Here is a 22,009-nt window from a genome sequence, read left to right on the forward strand (position 1 = left end):
GCAGTGATGGATGCCAAAGTCCCATTAAGTTTATAGAAAGGAAAAACTTTATGTTTATATTTTATTTTGTTTTTCATAATCTCATTTAAATCTTATGGTCCATTTATACCCTGTAGATTTCCTTGGATTTGAAATGCGAATAATCAAATCAAATAACAAATCTGCCACTTATGTCAATGATAACATTTTCAGTACCACTGCATCATAGCTATGGGTCCCCCTCCAAATTAAAAATAAAATTCTGGGATTTCAGATTTTTCACACTGCTACTTGCAAACAATTATATTGTTGCACACTACCCCAATCTCTGAGTAGTACAAAATTCCAGAGGTTCCAGGCGCTTACCCAGGGTTTGTGTTTCCTTTGGAATAAAGGATAGCAGAGACTGGGGCGTCTTTATGCTATGTGGTTTATTTACACATATATACAATTTGAGCCTACGATGGAGAGGTTCACAGCATTAATACCTCGAGAGGATCTTGCTTCTCCCAAAGCCACAGCCTTTAATTCCAGCAGAAATCAAGCATAGCTCTTATCTCGCCTCTGCCCAGCCTGCAGCCTTGCTTCTATCTTCTAGTTCACATAACTCAAACTCTCAACTCTGGCCTTTCTCTTTCTAACTACAGTGGTGCCTCGCAAGATGAAATTAATTCGTTCTGCGAGTTTTTTCGTCTTGCGAATTTTTCGTCTTGCGAAGCACGGTTTCCCATAGGAATGCATTGAAAATCAATTAATGTTTTCGTTTTCGTCTTGCGAAGCAAGCCCATAGGGAAATTCGTCTTGCGAAGCAACTCAAAAAACAAAGACGAACGAGTTTTTCGTCTTGCGAGGCATTCGTCTTGCGAGGTACCACTGTACCAGCAAATGAAAGGAGGGAGACTCATCCATTTACTGTCATTTCCTTTGTTACTTAATGCTCCATAGTTAGAGGACCATTACCTCACCAGAAAGCTAGTCTGGCTATTCTAGGAATTGAATCCATTAAAAGGGGGCTCAATCATACAACCTACCCTCCCCAAAACTCACAGCAGAGTGTGTGTGTGTGTGTGTGTGTGTGTGTGTGTGTGTGTGTGTTCATCTTCCTGACTTGTGTGGAAGGCAGCTAGAATTTAAGTAAATCACAGTCTAAGGAAGAGGAAGAAGAAACTTTTTCAGTGAATTATTGTCCCACTGACTTAAGACATCTCAACTGCCTCATGGTCATACTAGAAATGTGTTCCTTTGCAGAACAAGTGGAGTGTGTGTGTGTGTGTGTGTGTGTGTGTGTGAGAGAGAGAGAGAGAGAGAGAGAGAGAGAGAGAGAGAGAGAGAGAGAGAGATGTATTCATTCTCATTTTATAGCTTCTGGGCACCATTTTTATTTAGCCTTACTGTAACTAGGCTCCCAGACTGTAGTGTGACAATGAATTAAGGCCTAGATTCACAGTTGGCAATACCTTCATAATAAGAACTCCAGACGTTCTGGAAGAGAATATTAAACGTGTTAGAAGCACAATCTTAAAAAAAAATAAAAATTATAGTATTCCTTTTCCACCTACACAACATCCACCTTAATCATCTTACTCCCACATAACTGGCTCGACTTCAATGACACTGTCTCCTCTGCTAGCTCAAGAAACTGTTATATATTTCCATGATAGCTGAAAATGAACAATTTTCAAGTCAAGTTGTTAAATTCTACATGCTTGGAACAGTGTGTGGGTGTTGTATGGATTGGCATAGAGGACTGAAGAAATCACCCCTCTCCTGGGTGCGTGCGCACACACACACATACACACACACACTTCTAATGACAAGCTGCTTGTTTACTTATAGACTTGAATAAAGGCTTTTACTGCATAGCAGTCTTTAGCTAAGAAAATTGTATGTAACATCAAGATCAATAATTTCAAATGCAATTTAAAAGTTTAGTGGGATCAATAGGATGCCCCTGTCCCTGTGGATCCCTAGACAAAGATAAGCAAATGTGCCAAAGTTGGAACTCAGGCTCAGGAGCCCTGTTAACTTATGCCAGCTATGTTTGAAACTTAGAAGCAATCAGATGCGTTGGGCCAACAAAATGGTGACTTCCATTGACAGTGTTTCTTTCCAGGCCACTTCCATGTAGTTAATCTCTTTTGAACATTTTCAACACTGGGGTGGGAGTAACCGCACTATGGTTACCAGAGTGTGAGAAGTATTTTAATGACTCCCAATCTGTTAACTTTAGTGGCTTGGATGCTGGGTTTGCCTGTCCAGGAAGAGCGCCTTCTGTTTACAGAAGGGTTCTAATCCACCAGAGCCTCCTATCTGTGGCATGGGAAAAGTGGTTTTTGCTAATTTCTCCTCCGTAGCACCACCATCCATGCTGTTCTGGGGGGTTCCCTGGCCCTCTGGAGCAGATCTGCAGAAGAGAAAGGGGAAAGTGGTAAATAGCACCTCCCCTCATTTGAACCAGAGCATAATTCCAGTCATAGAAATCTGGATTCCAAGTCATTGTCTTAATACCACCTGCCGCTGTTCTAATTGTGTTTGTTTTTATTACACTGCTTATAGTCTATTGTTAGCTAACTTGAAACATTCATCAAAAGGCAGAATATAAACCATTAAATAAATAAATAGGCATTGAAGGTACAGTGGTACCTTGATTCCTAAATGGCTTGGCTCCCGAACAAATCGGCTCCTGAACGCCACAAACCCGGAAGTAAGTGTTCCAGTTTGTGAACGTTTTTCAGAAGCCGAATGTCCAACGCGGCTTCCGCTGCTTCCGATTGACTGCAGGAAGCTCCTGCAGCCAATCAGAAGCCACGCCTTGGTTTTCAAACTGTTTTGGGAGTCGAACGGACTCCCGGAACAGATTAAGTTCGAGAACCAAGGTTCCATTTGGAGAGCCAATTGGTACCCGCTTGCTTGCAGAGTAAACCCAATAGTGTATTACTAAACAGCATGAAATGAAACTGATGTTCTGATTATTTCTGCACCAGAACTCATGACACAACTGACTAGAGTGATGTATAGTATGGAACAAATCAATAGCATGCTATCATGTTGGAGTTTTTGTCGCTGATTTCCCACCGATATGCTCTGTAAGTGGCATTAAAGCAACGCATGAAACATTGCTACAATACTCAAAATTCACACAATTTGCTAATAAATGTTGAGCACACAACAATAACATGTGCAAAAAAAATTCTTTGCAATCAAAAGTACGGGTAACTGTATCCATCATCTTAAGAAGGAGATCTTATAAGGCTTGTATTAAACCTTTCTCATTGCTTTGTTCACATAATCTCAGCAGACAGCACATCAGCATCTCATGGTAATTTGTTGTTCAGTTTCACCATATGCTTATTATAGCCTGATCTGATCTATCCATCATTTCCTACTTATTCTCTTGCAACTACCTCTTAACTGTCCCACTGCTTCTCTGAAGTCTGCTAATTGTCTCCTCCCTGCTGACAGTTAAATTTCCTTCACCACCCCTCAGATGACAAAGGTAATTTTCACGTTATGATAATCAGTCCATGTCAATAACTACGGGGAAAGACCAAATAAATTCTATGGTATAGTTCAGATTCTGTTTTTGTTGTTGATTAGTTGTTTAGTTGTGTCCAACTCTTCGTGACCCCATGGACCAGAGCACACCAGGCACTCCTGTCTTCCACTGCCTCCCGCAGTTTGGTCAAACTCATGCTGGTAGCTTCGAGAACACTGTCCAACCATCTCGTCCTCTGTCGTCCCCTTCTCCTTGTGCCCTCCATCTTTCCCAACATCAGGGTCTTTTCCAGGGAGTCTTCTCTTCTCATGAGGTGGCCAAAGTATTGGAGCCTCAGCTTCAGGATCTGTCCTTCCAGTGAGCACTCAGGGCTGATTTCCTTAAAAATGGATAGGTTTGATCTTCTTGCAGTCCACGGGACTCTCAAGAGTCTCCTCCAGCACCATAATTCAAAAGCATCAATTCTTCGGCGATCAGCCTTCTTTATGGTCCAGCTCTCACTTCCATACATCAGTACTGGGAAAACCATAGCTTTAACTATATGGACCTTTGTTGGCAAGGTGATGTCTCTGCTTTAGGAAGTCATTATTTTAGCTAAACTGAAGTTCCAAAAATTCTAGGTCTTTTTATCCACTGAGGATTCCTGAAGTCCTGAAAGCACAATATCAGTAACAATGGAATCCAGTGCCAAAGTTCAATGAAATTTCATGGGCTACAGAAAACTCTTCTATCTGTCTACATGCATCCATTAGCTATTTACTGTGACAACAGAAAATGTCTGTAATTATTCTAACTGCTAAGAGAGGAAACAGTTGACAATAGGATCATCCTGTGAAACTGATTGGCAGTTTCCTCTCATAAAGTGCAGATCCTCCTCCTCCTCATCTTCTCCTCCTTCTTTTTAAATCACACTGAGGAATTTTTAATCAAAGAACAACACTTTAATCAATTAACCACACCAATCAATTCATTAAATCTTGCAGCTCTTTTATTTTCACATAGTACTGACAGGATAATGTCAGGATAATGAAAAATAGACAAGTTCAGCCATGGGTTCAGAATGCCAACCCTTATATCAACACTTCCCAAATTAGCATTGCTTTGGCAACGATAATAAAAGCACAGAGAAAGATACTATGCAATTGCTTGACTTCTGTTGTCATTAAGAACAATGCTGTCTGGAGTTGGGTTGCGATGCGCTCTCTTTCTTCAGAAAACAGAGGAATAGCATGAAAAGCACAATAAATACTAGTTAGCACCAAAAAAGGGGAAGATGTTTTCTCTTATGCCTTCTCCGTTAAGTACCACTAATAACCGTCAAGTTCACTCTCCCAAGCCCTGCTCAGTTTGAGTGAGTGTTGCAGGTGGAAGTGCTGTCTAGTATACTCACCATTGCATACATCAGTGTTTCCCAACCTTTTTTGGGCAAAGGCACACTTGTTTGATGAAAAAAATCTCGAGGCACACCACCATTACAGCCCCGTGATGTCAGCGCGCAGCGTCACGCCGGGAGGGACAGGAATTGCTAGCAAATTACATAATCACCTCCTTGAGGGCTGGCTCATCTTCTCCGAAGGCAGAACCCCATTAATTAACAGGACAGACTCACACCATAGCCAAGACGAGGGGGGAAAACCTCAGTCATGCACAGTCATGCACATGTGGGGGCTAAATGAGGACGAAGACCGGGCAGAGAGCAGGGTTCAAATCACCCCACCTGGCCAGGACAATCCCTGGGTGCTCCCTTGGGCCACTCGCCTGACCCACCTCGCAGGGCTGTTGTTGCGAGGATAACATGGGGAGAACCACGCGCGCCCCCGGGAGCTCCTTGGAGGAGAAAACGGGCGATGAATGCAATGCACGAAATATATGAGAGGCGACCAGGTTTTGCAGGTGAGGGGCCCCTGCCAGCCTCCGCTTCCAACACCCAGCGCAACGACGCCGAAGTTTCCCCCCGGGCTCGGCTCGGGGAGCAGCGCTGCTCCCCCCCGGCTCCCCTTCGCCCTCCCGGCTCTCTCTGCCGCCCACTGGGGACCCCCCTCACCTGCCAAGTCCAGAGCGCTGGTGGAAGTTGCATGCATGCATGCAGGGCGCCGCGTTGCCATTGCATTGCACTGCACTCCATGCAACGCCTTGCACGCCCGCCAAGGGGTCTCCCCGCGGTCCGATGCGTCCCCTCCGGCGCAGATGCAGCATTGCAAAAATAAAACACACCCCCGACGCAGCCCTACCTGGGGGGCAGCCTCCGCCTCCGCCGCTCCGCCCCCGCGGGGATCCCCGGGCTCCATCCTGCCGCCCGATCTCCGCGGGGGCACAGGCAGGCTGCGCGGGGTCTGCGCGGAAGAGCCCCTGCCCGCCCGGCCGCCGCCGCTGCGCTCATTCCATGGCCGGGAGAAGAGCGCTTCAAACAAAACGCCCGGCCCGCCAGGCCACGCTGGGAAACGTAGTTCGCGCACCCCGCGCGGGCGCAGAGCCCAAGGGCGAGGGGACTACGGATCCCAGCAGCCCCCACGCAGGGGACGGAGGGGGAGAGGCCGGGTGCAGGGATGGAGGGATGGGTGGGCGAGCGAGTGAGTGAGTTGCAGCCGCCAAGCCTTGGCCGAGAGCCAGGAAGGGCCTCCCCGGAGGAGGAGGAGGAGGAGGGAGGCGCAGAGCGGGAGGGAGGGAGGGAACCCCAGGGGTCATCTAGTGACGGCGCCCCAATCAAAAATTTGACTTTTAAAAAAAAATCTTTCGAATTTTTTAATTTTCCCCGCGGCACACCAGGCAACATCTCGCGGCACACTAGTGTGCCGCGGAACAGTGGTTGGGAAACACTGGCATACATACATACATCATGTTATTTGTATGCAGGCTTTCCATAGGTACAACCAGTGCTTTTTTCTTGGGGGCGGTGCAAGGATACGCATACCCCTAAACATTTTGTGAATCTTTGTACTTTTGTCCATTTACTTTATTTATTTTTCCCAATTTGAACTATAAAATGGTTATTTTCTTGAGTCAAAATGAGAGTACCCCTAAACAATTTTTTAAAGAGAAAAAGCACTGGGTACAACCATGCACAAGGCGGCTTACAGCATGAAAAGATTTGCATTACAAATATAATAAAAGTAGTCATAACAATAAGCACATCAAAAAGCACACAACCAAATTGAACAATTTCCACATAAATAATAAGATCTGAAATAAAGATGCCAAAGATTATTTTAGTAACATCAACAACCCCGTCTCACCCACTCCGCCCCCCAACAATTAAAAAAAAAACCTAACCAACACCTCAGCCCAATAGTCTGTTCTGCAGCCTCATCTCTTGTAGCTGGAGTCAGTCAGGGCCCTCCTCTCCCAGGCCAGGGGGGGCAAAAGGCCTGCAGGGCAGGAAGAAGCAGGTGCTCCAGGACTCACAGCCAAGATGGCATTGCCAATTGAACTCAAGAGGTCTTATGTTTAAGTAGCCATATCTAGGATTGTGCTGTTAGTAATTTTCACTGTCTACAACACCCATGTAGACAAGGTGGCTATGGCAACAATCTCAGTGTTCCTTAGGTCATGTGTTGGCAAACTAAGGTCCACGGGCTGGATCAGGCCCAATTGCCTTCTGGATCCAGCCCATGGACAGTCCGGGAATCACCACGTGGATCGCCAGCACGTGCATTCTTTCCCTCTCCCTCACACGGCGGCGGCGGTGGCGCCTCCTCCCTCCCTCCCTCCTGGCTTCTCCCTGCCCTGCCTAAAGGAGGAAGGGGGCTGGGCTTTGTTGGTGCCAGCAGCAGCAGCTCTCGAGCGGCCGCCATTTTAAGCAGTCCCTCTCTGGAACCCTTTCGCGTGCCACTCATCGTCCCGTCGCCTCCGCCAGCCCCTGCCGCTCGCAAGACACAGGTAAGCAGCCACCGGGGCTTGTGGTGCTCTTGCATCATTTCCCCCAAAAAATATAGTCCGCCCCCCCCACAAGGTATGAGGGACAATGGACCAGCCCCCTGCTGAAAAGTTTGCTGACCCCTGCCATAGGGAGTGATCATCTGAAGGTGCTTCCATATGTTTTGTAGACTGCTTTTCAGCTTCCCCTAAAATTTCTTCCAAATTATTTGGAATGGTTGCACTGAAGCCAAAGTGAGAGGAACAGGGGCCTGAATCAGGGCCAAAGGGTGGAATAAGCTTTTATGAAAAGAGCCTTGTTCTATCTGGATTCCCGCCAGAGAGCTGGAGAGAAGATGAGACAGAATTCGTACAGAAAAATAAGGCAGGCAAGAGGCCCCCTCAATCCATGTTTCACTGATGGTAGAGGAAATTAAGACCCTCTTCCCACCTCGCCACATTACCCCCACACACATACAGAAGCAGGAGCACTTGTGTCAATCTAGCTGCTTCCATGATATTATGCTGCATTCTTCCCAAAGGAAGTCACTTGGTGAAATCCTAGGCATGGCTGCTCAGAATTAAGTTCCACCAAGTTCAGTGGGATTTACTCCCATGTATATGTATATGTATATGTATATGTATATGTATATGTATATGTATATGTATATGTATATGTGTATGGGGTTGGAGCCTCAGTGGCAGCACCAGGGGAAAAAAAATACGGAGGGGTTCACAGACTGGGCAAAGTACAGATGGAATGAGAGAACAGATTTCTTCCACATGTTAGTTTTCTGAAACAGAAATAATGATACATTTCACATTAATGCTCCCACCCCAACATACCTTCATTATACTAAGTCCCATTGTTGTTTTTTCATGGTGTTATCTTTCAAGTTAGCACATTTCAGATTACAACCTTATTTTATTTTTTCACTTTGTGGTTCAGTTATAATTTGTATGTGAAAAGTTTTTGCTGTTGTTATTGTTGTTGTTTTATTTGTACCCCGCCAATCTGACTGGTCACCAAGGGTTCAAGTAATCAAAGGGATGGGGTGGGGGGAGTTAATGTTGGAAAGGTTGGTTGCTCCTCCCTTCACTCTTCTCTAGAACCATTTATTAAGTGACTAGGAAAGCTTGTGACAGACTCAGCCGGTCAACCCCCTAGAAATATGTAAGGTGGCCAATCAAGCATTGCCAGGTGTCAAAACCCTTATGCTATTATTATTGGGCCTATGAACATACTGCTGATTTGGTCTGACTCATCATTCTGAAGATATTGCCTTGCATTTAGAAGCGTCAAGTCCTTAAGGCTGTGGCTTGAAAGTGTGCGAGCAATTGATGATGAAATCTCACGAAGGCAGGGGAAGTGGGAAAAGGCAAGCAAGACTAGCAGTAACATTTTCCCCTGCTGCATCCTACCTGCTTCTATTCATTTTTGGTGGCAAAACTGAAACTAGGGATAGGATGAAGTTTCTCAAATCGCTTTTGACTTGGGGTTTTTTTGGGGGGTGGGATTTGGGTCCCCAAAGGTAAGGTGGTGGGGAAAACAAATTTCTTAAAGGATTCATAAAGGGCAGCTTTACCATTGCCAACAACACAAGGGTGAGTTCTTCCTCTCCCCACTCCACCACCCCCCCCCCCAAAAAAAATTCACACAACACTCTCTAGCACCTTCAGGTTGTAGGGGCAGTTGTCTTTCAGAGAAGCTTTCCTTCCATTACTGCTCTGCGCAGTGAGCAGAGCCTAGTACTCCTCAAGCTTCTGAGGATTCCGCTAGACACTTTTTGAAAACCAGTGTACCAGATTCCCTTTCCTTCATTCTCTTCCTTTGCTTATGCCTCTCCTTGCTCCACCTCCCTAGGGAATGCCAGCTTCCCACACTGCTGCTCCCTGCGATCATTTCTGAGCACACACCTCTTTGTCATTCATTTCCCTCACTTTAAAGCCGCAGTGTTGCCTCTGCGCTGCCTGACTGACCCTACTAAATGGCAAATTTCACCGCTTGCCATGTATCCAAACGATCTAGGGCGGAAGAGCACGTCTTTGCTTTATGCTACATTTCCAGACATCATGTCTCATTAACATCTGTCTGGTTGAACAAAGCACTTCGCTCCACGGAATTGATGAAAGCCAGGCAGGGGCTCCAGCAACGTCCTGAACCACAAACAGAAGAGGAAGCAGCCATGATGTGACACTGAGCTGAGGGCGCGTCTCTGGCTATTGATCTACAGTGGCCTCTTTAAACTAAGCACTCCCAGTTCCTGCATACAGATTTATACATGATGTGGAATCCACCTGTATTATATAATGAATTTGACATCTTGTCAACCCTCTCAGTTACCAAGTGTGCCACAAATGTAAAAATGTTATTTAAAATAAAGACAGCTGCAGCTACATACCATTTATTTATTTAGTTGGGTTTTTTTAATAATAATAAAAACACCCTACACCTTTCATAGGTGTCAGTACAAAACGTATTATATATCTCATCATTTGCCCCTAACAAAATATTCAACCATTTTCCCAGGCCTTTTTTGTAAATTCATGCTGATCTGTTTTATAGAGTTGCTGGTTTTAGTTCTCTCTTTTTTTTAGTATTCATTACTTAGTTGTGTTTTTAAGTTTATTGCAAGCAGTTCTGATAATGTTTTATTTGAATTATGAAGTAGGAATCTAAATAATTAATAAATACCTGTGCCAAGATTACATCAAATAGCTTTAAAGTCCTATTTAAGGTGCCCCTTTCTCCAAGGTATATTAACTCAGTTGTTTGTTTTTAAAAAAAGTTTAATTTAATCTAGAAATAACAGGGCAATATGAAAATCTCTAAAGAGTGACAAAAGTTACAGCTGAATTGAAACAACTCATCCATGTTTGTGTCCAGTCTTACCAAGTGCAACCACTGTAGCAGAGCTCACCATGTGTCCTACTTTACAAAGGGCAGGCCTCCATTTTAGAGGGCTGCGTCAGAGGACAATCCTCTCTTTGTAGGAGTCCTCTGGTTAGGGTTGTCCAGTCCAAGGCCAGTTTAAAGAATCAGAAGAAGGGAGACAAGGGCCTTGAATCTGCCTGTCAACAAACTGAAGAGAGAATATGGCACCCAGTCACAGTCTTCTCCACTCAGGGGAGAGGTAATCTACAGCAATCATTTCTAAATGTGCATTTTAATATATAAGTCACCTAATGCAGAACTGGTCCATTTTTATTGGCGGTGGATAAGTAGCCACCCAGGAGCCAATTGTGGCTCCTGTTTTGGACACATCTCAAAATGTCCATCTGTTTATGGTGGTGAAATCCAGTGACATTATATGTGATTACATGATCACACAGAGATCTCTGTATTCTCTGATTCATTGTCTTGGACCACTTGACTTTGTTCACTCCACAACAATGATAGGAACATAGGAAGCTGCTTTATACCGAGTCCTACTATTGGTCCATCTACCTTGGTATTGTCTACAGTAGCTGCTGGTGGCTCCTCCAAGGTTGCAGGGAAGGGACATTCCTAGCCCGGCCCAGAGATGCTGGGAGTTGACTGCCTGCAAATAAGTTGCTCTACCGCTGAGGTACGGCCCTTCCCTATGTAACTATGACAGTTGTCATCAGGTCACATCACAGCACATTCAGCATGGAGTATTGTTGGCTGCATACCCTCACAGGAAATTGTTTAGAGAAGTCATTGTCAGTCATGGAGTTCAGAGGTGATGGCAGCAGCCATTCTTTGACACCAGTTTGGCATTAGCTCCTCTGTGACCTCATCACCAACCATAGACAGATGCAGCCATGTTAGACGCAAAGGTGGATTTTAAGGGAATACTGGACATTTACCCTCTCCCCCCTTAAAAAACCTAGAATCTTTGATTTGAAAGAGGAGACACAAAAAATACCATAGTACTAATAAAAAAATTCCTTCCTGTAGCACCTTAAAGACCAACTAAGTTAGTTCTAGGTATAAGCTTTCGTGTGCATGCACACTTCTTCAGATACACAGAGTGTATCTGAAGAAGTGTGCATGCACACGAAAGCTTATACCTAGAACTAACTTAGTTGGTCTTTAAGGTGCTACAGGAAGGAATTTTTTTATTTGGACTATGGCAGACCAACACGGCTACCCATCTGTACATAGTACTAATAGAAATACATCATTTAGTAAGATTATTCTTCCTGGCATCTCTAGCTGAATAGTTCCTCAAGCTAGCACTCTTCTGCATCTGGGGCTTTGAAAGGACAGTTAACTCACCACATTTTGCCTTTTGTATTTTCTTCTTCTTTGGAGTTCTTCAAAATGACTCCAGATCTCCTCCTGAATACATGAACCTGAAGTCCAGTTTGTTTGTTTCTCCCCACTGCTTTTCATTCCAAATGAGTTGGTTCAAAGGAAAATATATCTTTGTTTATTCTCCAGGCCTTTTCCTTGCAAGGCAATATTTTTTTCTTCCACGGAATCACTTTAGGAGGAATACACACAAGGGATGATGTGTCAGGACTCAAAATCCACATGGATTTTTCAGGGGGGGAAGCAGATGCAACTTACCTGAGGAACGTTCCACTTTGCAGGTGACAATGTATCTGAGATCTTATCCTGATGTCTGTTCCTGATATCATGCGCCTTTAGGTTTTAGAAATAGCAAGGCAGGAGTAATATGCTGCTGATCACACCCATTAAAACATTTAAACGATATATACATATAATGTGAGGAGGAATCATTTATACATGCCACAAAGGCAACACCCTCCCCACCGCTACCTGTAGCCTATTGGTTTCAATAGTCTTTCTCAGACACTTGTCAGGCTGCGCACCCAGCATATATTTAAAGCTCATTGAAAGCACATTTCCTCCCCAAATAATCCTGGGAACTGTAGTTTGCCTCTCACAGAACTTCAATTCCCAGAATTTTCTGCATGCATATCCAGGCATACTCAGTTCCAGGATACATTCCATTCAGGCAAAACCACTCAAGGGTGCACAGTGGAGCCAGCTAGGGACGTGATTTAATGATGTAGGAAGGAGCATGGTTTGAGGAGAAGCCAAAGGCTGGCTAGACAGGCCTGGGTCTGGCTCCTGCCAAAGAACAATGACAGATGTACTGTCTTGTCAGTAAGGAAGCCAAGTTTTAGTCTAGCAAAGTGACAGCATATAATCAGCAACGGGAGAAGAGCAGAAATTAGTCCAGTTACCCGAGGAGCCCATAATGAAGGAAGAATCAAGCCAACTCCAGAGAGGGGCTTCAGGAGTTCCTGAAATCGGGAAAAGGCCTGGGCTCAGGATTCTGGGATCAGGAGCAGCAATCTAAAACTGCACATGAGCATGAAATTGTTCCAACAGTTGGCCCTGCCTACCCACCCACCCGCCCGCCCGCCCGCCTGCCTGCCTGCCTGCCTGCTTGCCTGTGTTTAAATGCTGGGCTCCATTTTCACTTCTATGATAATTCTTTTGAAGACATTACTTGAGAGTTCTTTTCAGGCCAAGACCAAGACACCAGAATGGTTGTTTTGGGACCCATTAGGAATCCTGTGTTAAAATTTTGGATGCTAATGTGTAATAATAATAATAATAATAATAATAATAATAATTTATTATTTATACCCCGCCCATCTGGCTGGGCTTCCCCAGCCACTCTGGGCGGCTTCCAACAAAATATTAAAATACTATAATACATCAAACATTAAAAGCTTCCCTAAACAGGGCTGCCTTCAGATGTCTTCTAAAAGTCTGATAGTTGTTGTTCTCTTTGACATCTGATGGGAGGGCGTTCCACAGGGAGGGCACCACCACCGAGAAGGCCCTCTGCCTGGTTCCCTGTAACTTGGCTTTTCGCAGTGAGGGAACCGCCAGAAGGTCCTCGGTGCTGGACCTCAGTGTCCTCAAGATTTTCTTATGTCCTCAAGATTTTCTAGAGCAACCTTCAAAGTTGTCTGATTCTGTAACTATAAGGTTGCCTTTCCATTGACAGGCCTTTTGAAACAATGACAGGTGAGAGGACATGATGCATGCTATACTTAGAATAAAAGTATTAATTTTTATACTTTTTAAGAAGTACAGTATTTTACGCTTCCAGGCTTATGCAGAAATTGAGAAAGAATGTTATGTGATAGTTTGCTGATGATCTATCATTTTTATTTTTTACATGATTTCTATTATAAATATGTATAGTTGAAAAATGCTTTGCATTTTTTAATGAAATTGTGGTATTTTTATAAATGTATATTTGTCCAGAGACCTCAGGATGGGATAAAAACTAGATCCATGCCTTAAAAAATGAAGCATTGTGGATAATTTTCTCATCTTTAGTTGAAAGTGATGGTAGATGGTAGACTCAGGGAGTTAAACACTGTGAGTAGAAGCCTGGTGATGCCCTTGTGCTCACAGAAGGGTTTTTGATGGAGCAGAATCTTCCATTAAGTGGAGCAGCCCTACCTGAAAAAATTGCTCCAGAAAATTCAGGGACCCTCTAGGCCACTGTGGATGCAGGAGCAGGGCAAGGGGGAATAGATGAATCTTATGGTTCAGGGACGTCCAACTCCCAAGAGACTGCAATCTGCTCCCAGAATTAAAAAAAACTGGCAGTGGTCTACCCATGGGGGGAGGACCCAAAGTTGTTGAGCTTTTTTAGGGGGCCAGGGCAAAGCTGTTGAGCTAATTTGGGGGGGGGGTGGCACCAGAGTTCTTGAGCTTTTTTGGGGGGGGGGGCATAAATCACTCACCAAACAATAAACCGGGCAGCAATAGCACCGTCTTCCATTTTTGCAATCGTGTGCAAATGAAGGACGGAGCGAGGGGGCAGGGCAGATTATCACCCGGGATCCACCTGTCAATCATGGTCAAGCGGTTGGACATCCCTGTTATAGCTCAATTCTTTTAGCAAAGGCATCCACTAAAACCATTTGCCTGAGGGCACCAAGTAGATTCTACTTCTTCTTCATTGGTAAATTAGCATAATGATAAATAAGGTGTTTGGGTTTTTTTGTTTTTTAAAGGTCTCAAACGTTTTGCTAGCCATTTTCCAATGGGAAAATATTTGTTGAGTTCAACTGGGGGAGGGGGAGAGAATTGCACTGAAGAGAGAATTTTGAACTGATATCATAATACAGTAATGGAAAAGGGGGAAGGGATAAGATAAAATTGGCCTGCTTAAACTCACTATTATATAATTATTTTCACATACTAATAGATCATCAGTGCAGCAAATTTAGTGTTGCATATCTAGCACGACGTTCCTGTCCATCATAGCTATGTGTGCACCGTAGCTTTAACATACAACAGACCTGCTAGGAGCCATGTTGCTTCTGATTTCTCTTTCCTTTCTTCCCCAGGGATGACGTGTCAAGCCCGAAGTTCTTATGTTACCAGTGAGATCCTGTGGGGTTACCGTTTTACACCTGTTCTCACGCTAGAGGACGGATTTTATGAAGTTGATTACAATAGCTTTCATGATACATATGAGACCAATACACCATCTTACAGTGCCAAAGAACTGGCAGAGATGGCCAGCCGTGCAGAATTACCCCTCACTTGGTCTGTGTCCAGCCATTTAGACCAGCGTGCCGAAATGGATACTGAAGAGGAGACCAAGAACCACGAAGAACAAACTGAAAGGAATGGTGATGTGGCCAACTTAGAGAATGAGTCCAAAGTTTAGAACTTAAACAGTGGGGACAGAGAACCACTAATCTTCCTTTAAAGGGGGAAAGAGGGAGGACCGATTAAGGTGTGACAAGCCTCCCTGCCCGTAAGGCAAGCAAAGATTTGGGTTAAAGCTGCAATATCCCTGCAATGTTGCCATGTAATCTCTTATCCTTGTTCTATTTTTTCAGCTGGAGAGCTCAGTGTTCACACATGCAGGTGTGTGGTTTGGGGCTGGTTTCTAAGATAAAGGGCAGAAGTTTGTTAACCTGGGCCAAAAGCAAAACACAGTGACTGTAAGTGAAGTCCATTCACGTCCTGAGCTTTAACTCCAGTTTTTATATACTGTATTCTAAGACAGTTTTGAATGAGATGCCTGCATTGCAGCTTTTAGACCCAAGGAGGTGAAGAGAAAGGTCTGAAATTCAATGAGATACTGTACATATGCCTTATGTATTTTCTTTCTCTTTCAGTTTAGTAATAAACCCAGCATGTACAAAAGTACTGTAGTAAAGAACCTCTAAATAATGTATATACGTGTGTAATTAATGTAGGTTTAGAGATATAATTTAGAAAATAATGGGATGCAAAAAACAAAACAAAAACCCAACCACCTATCATGAGGAAGGCAGTTCTCTTCTAACACCAGGCGTTTATTAGAGTTTGGCACCCATTTATAACTGCCCCATGAATGCATGTCTATTTCTTCATTGTACCAGACTGGCAGCTGTTTAGAGTACCTCACTGTTTTCTTAAGCGATGATTTAGCTGACTCTAAAAAGCCATAGGTCTGGGGTGGGGGGATAAGGGCAGAAAAATTACAACACGATTCCTGATAAACTGTGAAACTGTTTACAAAACAATCGCTTTCTTTGTAATGTTATATGGTTAAAAAAAAAACCACTTCTGGCTACTTGGGCAGGACAGCTAGAATTTAACTGTGGCAGATTCTTGTCCAAGGCAAGGATTCCTTTTGTATGACATTTGTCTATCAGAGATTTTGTGTCGGGCTATTAACCCTTTAAGTGCAATACCTTGGGAAACTTTGGTTTTCAAAACCATTCAGCTAAAAAAAAACAAAAAACACCTGTGTAATTTGCTATATCTATAGCTATATAACCTATATAAGCCATGAAAAAGTTTTGAATGTTATACCATAGTTCAGCAGAGGACATTTCCAGCTGATGTTCTATCTGAAAAAAACACCTGGACTTCAGCTGGATTTCATTATCGTAGTAGGTACTTCATATGTCTTGAATACTCCCTGCAAAGATCTGCCAGCATGTCAGCCTTGCACATGTGTCGTTTCTGTGATGTCAATGAGCACAATCTGTAGATCTCATTCTGCCATCTTTACTTACAATGAGTAGTGCCTTAAGTGCTTTCCAGTGTTACATTCTCCCAGTGGTTGACAACTGCAAATGAGTAGATACAACAGCTATTCAGCATCCCTGACCCAACTGCCACCAGTTCATGCATTCAAAGCTGAATTATCTCCTGAGGAAATAGGTTTGGGATTGTTTTGGTCCTCATCACTTACTTACTCACTTACTTACTTACTTACTTACTTACTTATTTACTTACTTATTTGCTGCCCATCTGACTGGGTTGCACCGCCACTCTGGGCAGTTCCCAACAAAAAACGAGTAAAAACACCAGTGTAAGGCATAGCAAGCAGTATCATACAGTACTGTGTTCATCTTCATGGCTCAGATCAGCATTTTAGCTATGACAAAAACAAAACAACAAAACAGAAGAGGTCTTTATTCTGTTCCCATAGTATTTTCTTGAAGAATAAAAATGTGCAAAGATTTTCCACCAAAAAGCTTTCAGGCTATCATGTAGGGAATAGACCTAATAAAATGTTTAGCTACTTATCCATGGATTCATGCCTAAGAGAGCAATCCGCTGTGGCAAGCCATTAATATACTACCAGATAAGAACATTGTAACATAAACATAGACATTGATTTAATCATTGGGCAGCCCCACCCCAAAGTTCTTTATTATTGTTTGGTCATTAAGAAAACTTACCAAGTACTATATTGGCACCCAAATCCCAATTAAATATGGATAGCCATAGCATCACACACCAACATTATCAGAACGGCATGTTCAGGAAACTACTTCAAACGCTTACATGGCAAGTGTGTTACATCAAATCCATATGTATGTCAGGTGGAATTAGCCTTTTACATTTATTATGCATTCATGCATTAATACTAATCCTATTCTAACCATTTATGCCTTGCCCTCACCATAAGTAGACCTTGAGCACTGCAGGGTTGCTGAGCATTTTTGCATGACAACTTAACGGCCAGGTCCACACATCACAGTAAACCATAGTCTGAACCAAACAACGACTTGCCATGAATAAATAGTGTAATAATCACACCTCTCTGTTCCTCACTTTGCTAAGCCAGGATGAGGCCAACCCTAGAGCTGGCTTAGTACCGCATGAGAACCATCACTAGTGGTTTGCTTCTCTTCAAACCAATCAAGAAGGCAAAATTTGTTCTTGGCAGTTCTTGGCTCACTACTTGTGATTTGTTTGGAGAGAAACAACGGACCACTCCTGCTTCAAGTATAATGCTAAACTAGACATATAGTTCGTTCCCCTCCCAGCTCGGTGGGGTGGGCACAGGATAGCAGCAATGTAAACACGCTGCTCATTCACTGTAAGCCATGGTTTGTTTCAGACCATGGTGTACCATGATCTATGAATCTATGAATGGGGCTAAAGCAGCATTTGCTTATGGTCATGTCTGCTGGTGGCATAATGGCACATTGACATAACTTGCTGCATGGTACACATTTAGTTGCTAAGGCAGTGAGACTAGGATAGATTTTTGTCGAGGATAGATTACAGCTCCCAAAGGAACCCACATTGTGTAATTTGTGCATGTGGAAATCTTTCTGTAGAAATAAAGTAGTGCAATTCAAATCAAAACCATTTATCCTGAACTGACTCTGTTGAATTTGGTAGCATCCAGAGTATATTACTGCTCAGTCAGAGTAAGGTTGGCAGAAGGTTGGCAGTGTAAACAGAGGACAATGGTTGTAACGCCGTAGTACAAATGCCCTTTCAAACAAAACAAACAAACAAACAAACAAACAAACGACAGCCTTAATTTTGTGTTTATGCCTGCCTAATCTGAAAATTAAAAGTACATTGAGAAGAAGTTCAATTATTTTTTGTATGAAAATATATATAATCATGTTTTAAAATACATGACTCAGGAGAAATCTAGTGGGCAGGTAGAAATTTTGCACTGTGATAGATTTTTCACATTTAGTTTGCATCAATGTGCTGGTTTTCTCTTAATGCCATTCCAGTTATTTAGGTTTTATGGAGTTATGACAAATATGTCATTTACACTTCCCAGGAGCTGTGTTCACTTCTAACCGAAGATGTTGTGCCACTGAGCTGGATTGATAAAACCAGCTGCACTTATGCTTATTAGAATTGGGAAAATATTTCCTGGTCCCTTGCACAAAAGAAGTGACCTCCATATGGTTTTCACTGCCCTGGCCATTCCCCAAAAGGTGGGGGTGGGTGGGTGGGTGGGTGGGTGTGTCAGGTTGACAAGTTTCACCAGGAAGATATAGAATTCTTACTTCCTTTCATTCCCACTTTTGGAAGCTAGTTTCATTGTAGATAATGTTAATATGTAGTCATAAGTCCTTTGTATGCCATCACCATGTTGGAATGTGCCAGTTATTTATGTTTATATAGCTCACCCAGATCCCAACACAACTCTAGTAGCACTTTGCTATGTGCAACCTGGAGCCCCAGGTGCAGGCATATATCCCAGGTGATGCATCCATGTTGGGTTCAATGGAATAGATGAACATCCCAATCACAGCCACACACCTTGTGGGTCTCCCTGTCTGGATGAAGCACCTGTCTATAAGGCTGAGTTTGCATGACAGAAGAAGTTACTGGCTAAGTTCACATAAACCATCCACCTTGGTAGCTCACCCAGTAGCTCACCCATGTTGGGCCAAAGATTCCTGCATTGCAGGGGCTTGGACTAGATGACCCTTCCAACTCTACAATTCTATAATTCTATGAAACCACCCTGTGGACTTTTGATGAAGAATGGTATAGAAATTTAATTATTAGATTATTAATAATAATAATAATAATAATAATAATAATAATAATAATAATAATAGGATTGTTATAGCCACCACCATTACCCCAAACTATGGGGAGAGAGCCCAGAGCAGGGGTCACAAACTTTTTCAGTTAGGGGGCCAGTCCACTGTCCCTCAGACTGGGAGTGGGGGGCAGACTATATTGGGGGGGGAATGAACAAATTCCTATGCCCCACAAATATCCCAGAGACACATTTTAAATAAAAGGACACATTCTATTCATGTAAAAACACGCTGATTCCCAGACTGTCCACAGGCCGGATTTAGAAGGTGATTGGGCCGGATCCAGCCCCCGGGCCTTAGTTTGCTACCCATGGCCCAGGGTGTAGAAAAAGAGGACATTTTTGTTTGTCTTAAATATTTTTTGACAAGGGTGGCTTGGTTTAGCCCTCTCCTTCCAGTCACAACTCTGAGGACTAAGAGTGACATTTCCATAAATTTTTGTGATGGTGCATTAACATACATCAGAGTTGGCCTTATAACAGAGAATCTACAGGAGAAAGAACTGTAGAAAGCTCCAACAAGGTTCTACTAAAGATCCAACTTACTTTACTAATGAGAATGCATGCGAAAGAATTTAAAAAAAAAACAACCAAAAAAGTGAGCTTATTTGGGAAAAGAAGCTTTTTGCTCTTGTGATTTTGGGGTCCTTTCTGTAATCAATTGTGGCAGGTTTAGTAAGGTTTGTTTTGTTTGAAAAAAGATTAAAAGCGTGCCATATGAAATTCGGTCTGAAGGTCCTCTTAGAGCTTTCTTTGCAACCTTTAGCACATAAAGTGAAGCTGCATCATTCTGACACATGCATGTGTGAGCTGTAATGTTGTGAGTAGGGCACAAAGCTTAAAAGTCTCTCTCAAATTGTCTCTGTTATTATCAATGACGCATCCAATGTAAAGTTTACGGAATCTCGTTTTTGTAATATAAGCTTAAAACTCAAAGCTTCCGATGCTTTCAAGGGGGAGGCATCACCAAAATTTTGTACTAAGAATGTCCCACACACTTCTATTTTTCTACAATGACTGATTAAGAAGTTTAACAATGTATTTTGTGTCAATTATTTCCACTGAAATGTTGAAAAGCAGAGAAGAATGGAATGCTGTTAATTAACAATGGATTTTCAAAGCCAATCAACAATGAGTAGTGTTTTTCATTCTTTCAGTACATACATACATACTGATCCAGAAATTTGTCATAATTAATTTACTTTTATGTTCTTTATTTAAGTATTTACATTCTGCCTTTTGGCCCCACATCTTCCCTCACACAAGGGGCTCACAACATAAATGAAAAGCAATATGCAACTCCCCCCCAAAAAAAAACCAAGCTAAAAACCAGAAACCAGATATTAAAATCACATAAATGGAGGGGGAGAGAATTAATCCATACCAAGGTGTGGGAGAACAAAAAGTGTTTGGCAGTCTTTGGTTATTAAATAACGGGGTGGATTTTCTGACCAATAACACTTGTGGGATCTTATGTTTAATATGGATGACTGCACCATCTAAGGCAGCAATCCTGTACATCTTTATTGGGAGTAAATCCTATTGAGCACAGTGGGACTTACTTCTAAGTCAACATGCACTGCCTTGTACCAATAGACAAATTTTCAGAAGCATATAGACGTGCTTTTCATATGCAGCTGCTAAAATGTATGCCTCAAGTTCCAGCTGAAATTCCTATATGTGTATTTCCTGTATATTTCCGTTTCCCTGCCTCAAATCATCTTCCACAATTTTAGAAGCAAAAGGGCAATTCATGTGCCGCAAGGTGCAATCCACTGTGTACCACTACTGTGCAGCTTTCATTTCAATGTTGCTTCGTACAGACCCTTTCTAGAGAAAAGCATCTTCATCACTTGAATGGAACATGTGCAGGCTTTCATCTTTCTGTGGCCCCTGGTGGAATAAAAACCATCAAGGGAAGCTTGCTGTTGATTTTAATGGAACCAGAATTACATTAATTAACTGCAGTTAATGCCCACCATTAATTTCATGTTCTATGGTTAATTAAGCTCTGGCCATGAGCAAAAAAAGTTACATCAGTACTAAAACTAATCCCTAAATGATCTTGATCAATAGTGTTGCAAAGATTTATGCATGTAAATAACTTACCCGCTTAGAGCATGAAAACCACTTGCATAAATCAAGTCCCACCTGGGCTTAAATGCATGCAGGTTTAGGATTTTTCTCAATACATACCAATGATCTGGAAGGTTCACTGGTGCCCTCTACAAACAAAACTCAGTACTACAGGAGCCAAATTTCTGGCTTCAATGCATATGTTATTGCTGCTTAGTGAAGTTCTTACTTAAATATGTCATTAATTACTTTTAACATGTAACCAATTTGTCTGACACTCAAAAGAACAGAATCTTAATTTAACTGAAGTTCAGTGAAATTCATTTTTGAATGGTGCAGTTGGCTCTGAGGGTCTCCAATTGTTTCCTTTTGGGAATTGTTATCTTTCCTTTCTTTTATTTTTAAAAAGCCAGTTGCTCATACACTTTGGTCACAGTCCACCAGAAACATTCACTTAGAGCCCTGGAATAGCTCCATTTTCGTTTCCAAAGGCCAGGCACTAGAGAATGCCTTCATGGACTGCACCCTATTTGGTTTGGTCCATTTCTAGGAAAGTTTGCGTTGTGGATTTGATGTCATTTCCAACAATTCTCATAACTAAAATTCAGGAATTGTAGATGTCTCACACCATCATTTCATGCATAAATATTCAGGTTGAGAAGCAAACTAGCAAGTTCAAGAAAGGGTTTCTGTTGTTCAGTTTAAATCATTCTGTTTAATGCCCCTGTTTAATGCCACTTAAATTCCTTCTTAAGAAGATACTTTGTTGTTGTTTAGTCATTTAGTCGTGTCCGGCTCTTCATAACCCCATGGACCA

At 42.7% G+C, this 22,009-nt stretch overlaps 1 protein-coding gene across 3 annotated transcripts in view; it reads left to right on the forward strand.

Moving 5' to 3' along the window:
* Positions 1 to 15,486, forward strand: part of KCNJ6 (potassium inwardly rectifying channel subfamily J member 6) — a 116,657-nt gene extending 101,171 nt beyond the window's left edge. For all 3 annotated transcript variants that reach the window (XM_081198789.1, XM_081198790.1, XM_081198791.1), the window contains one exon: positions 14,645 to 15,486. In XM_081198789.1, coding sequence (XP_081054915.1) covers positions 14,645 to 14,970 — 326 coding nt within the window. In that variant the 3' untranslated portion in view covers positions 14,971 to 15,486. The remainder of the gene's footprint in view (positions 1 to 14,644) is intronic.
* Positions 15,487 to 22,009: the final 6,523 nt, after the last annotated feature.

Source organism: Podarcis bocagei (genome assembly GCF_964188305.1).
Source record: "Podarcis bocagei genome assembly, chromosome: 6".
In the NCBI taxonomy this organism is placed as follows: domain Eukaryota; kingdom Metazoa; phylum Chordata; class Lepidosauria; order Squamata; family Lacertidae; genus Podarcis; species Podarcis bocagei.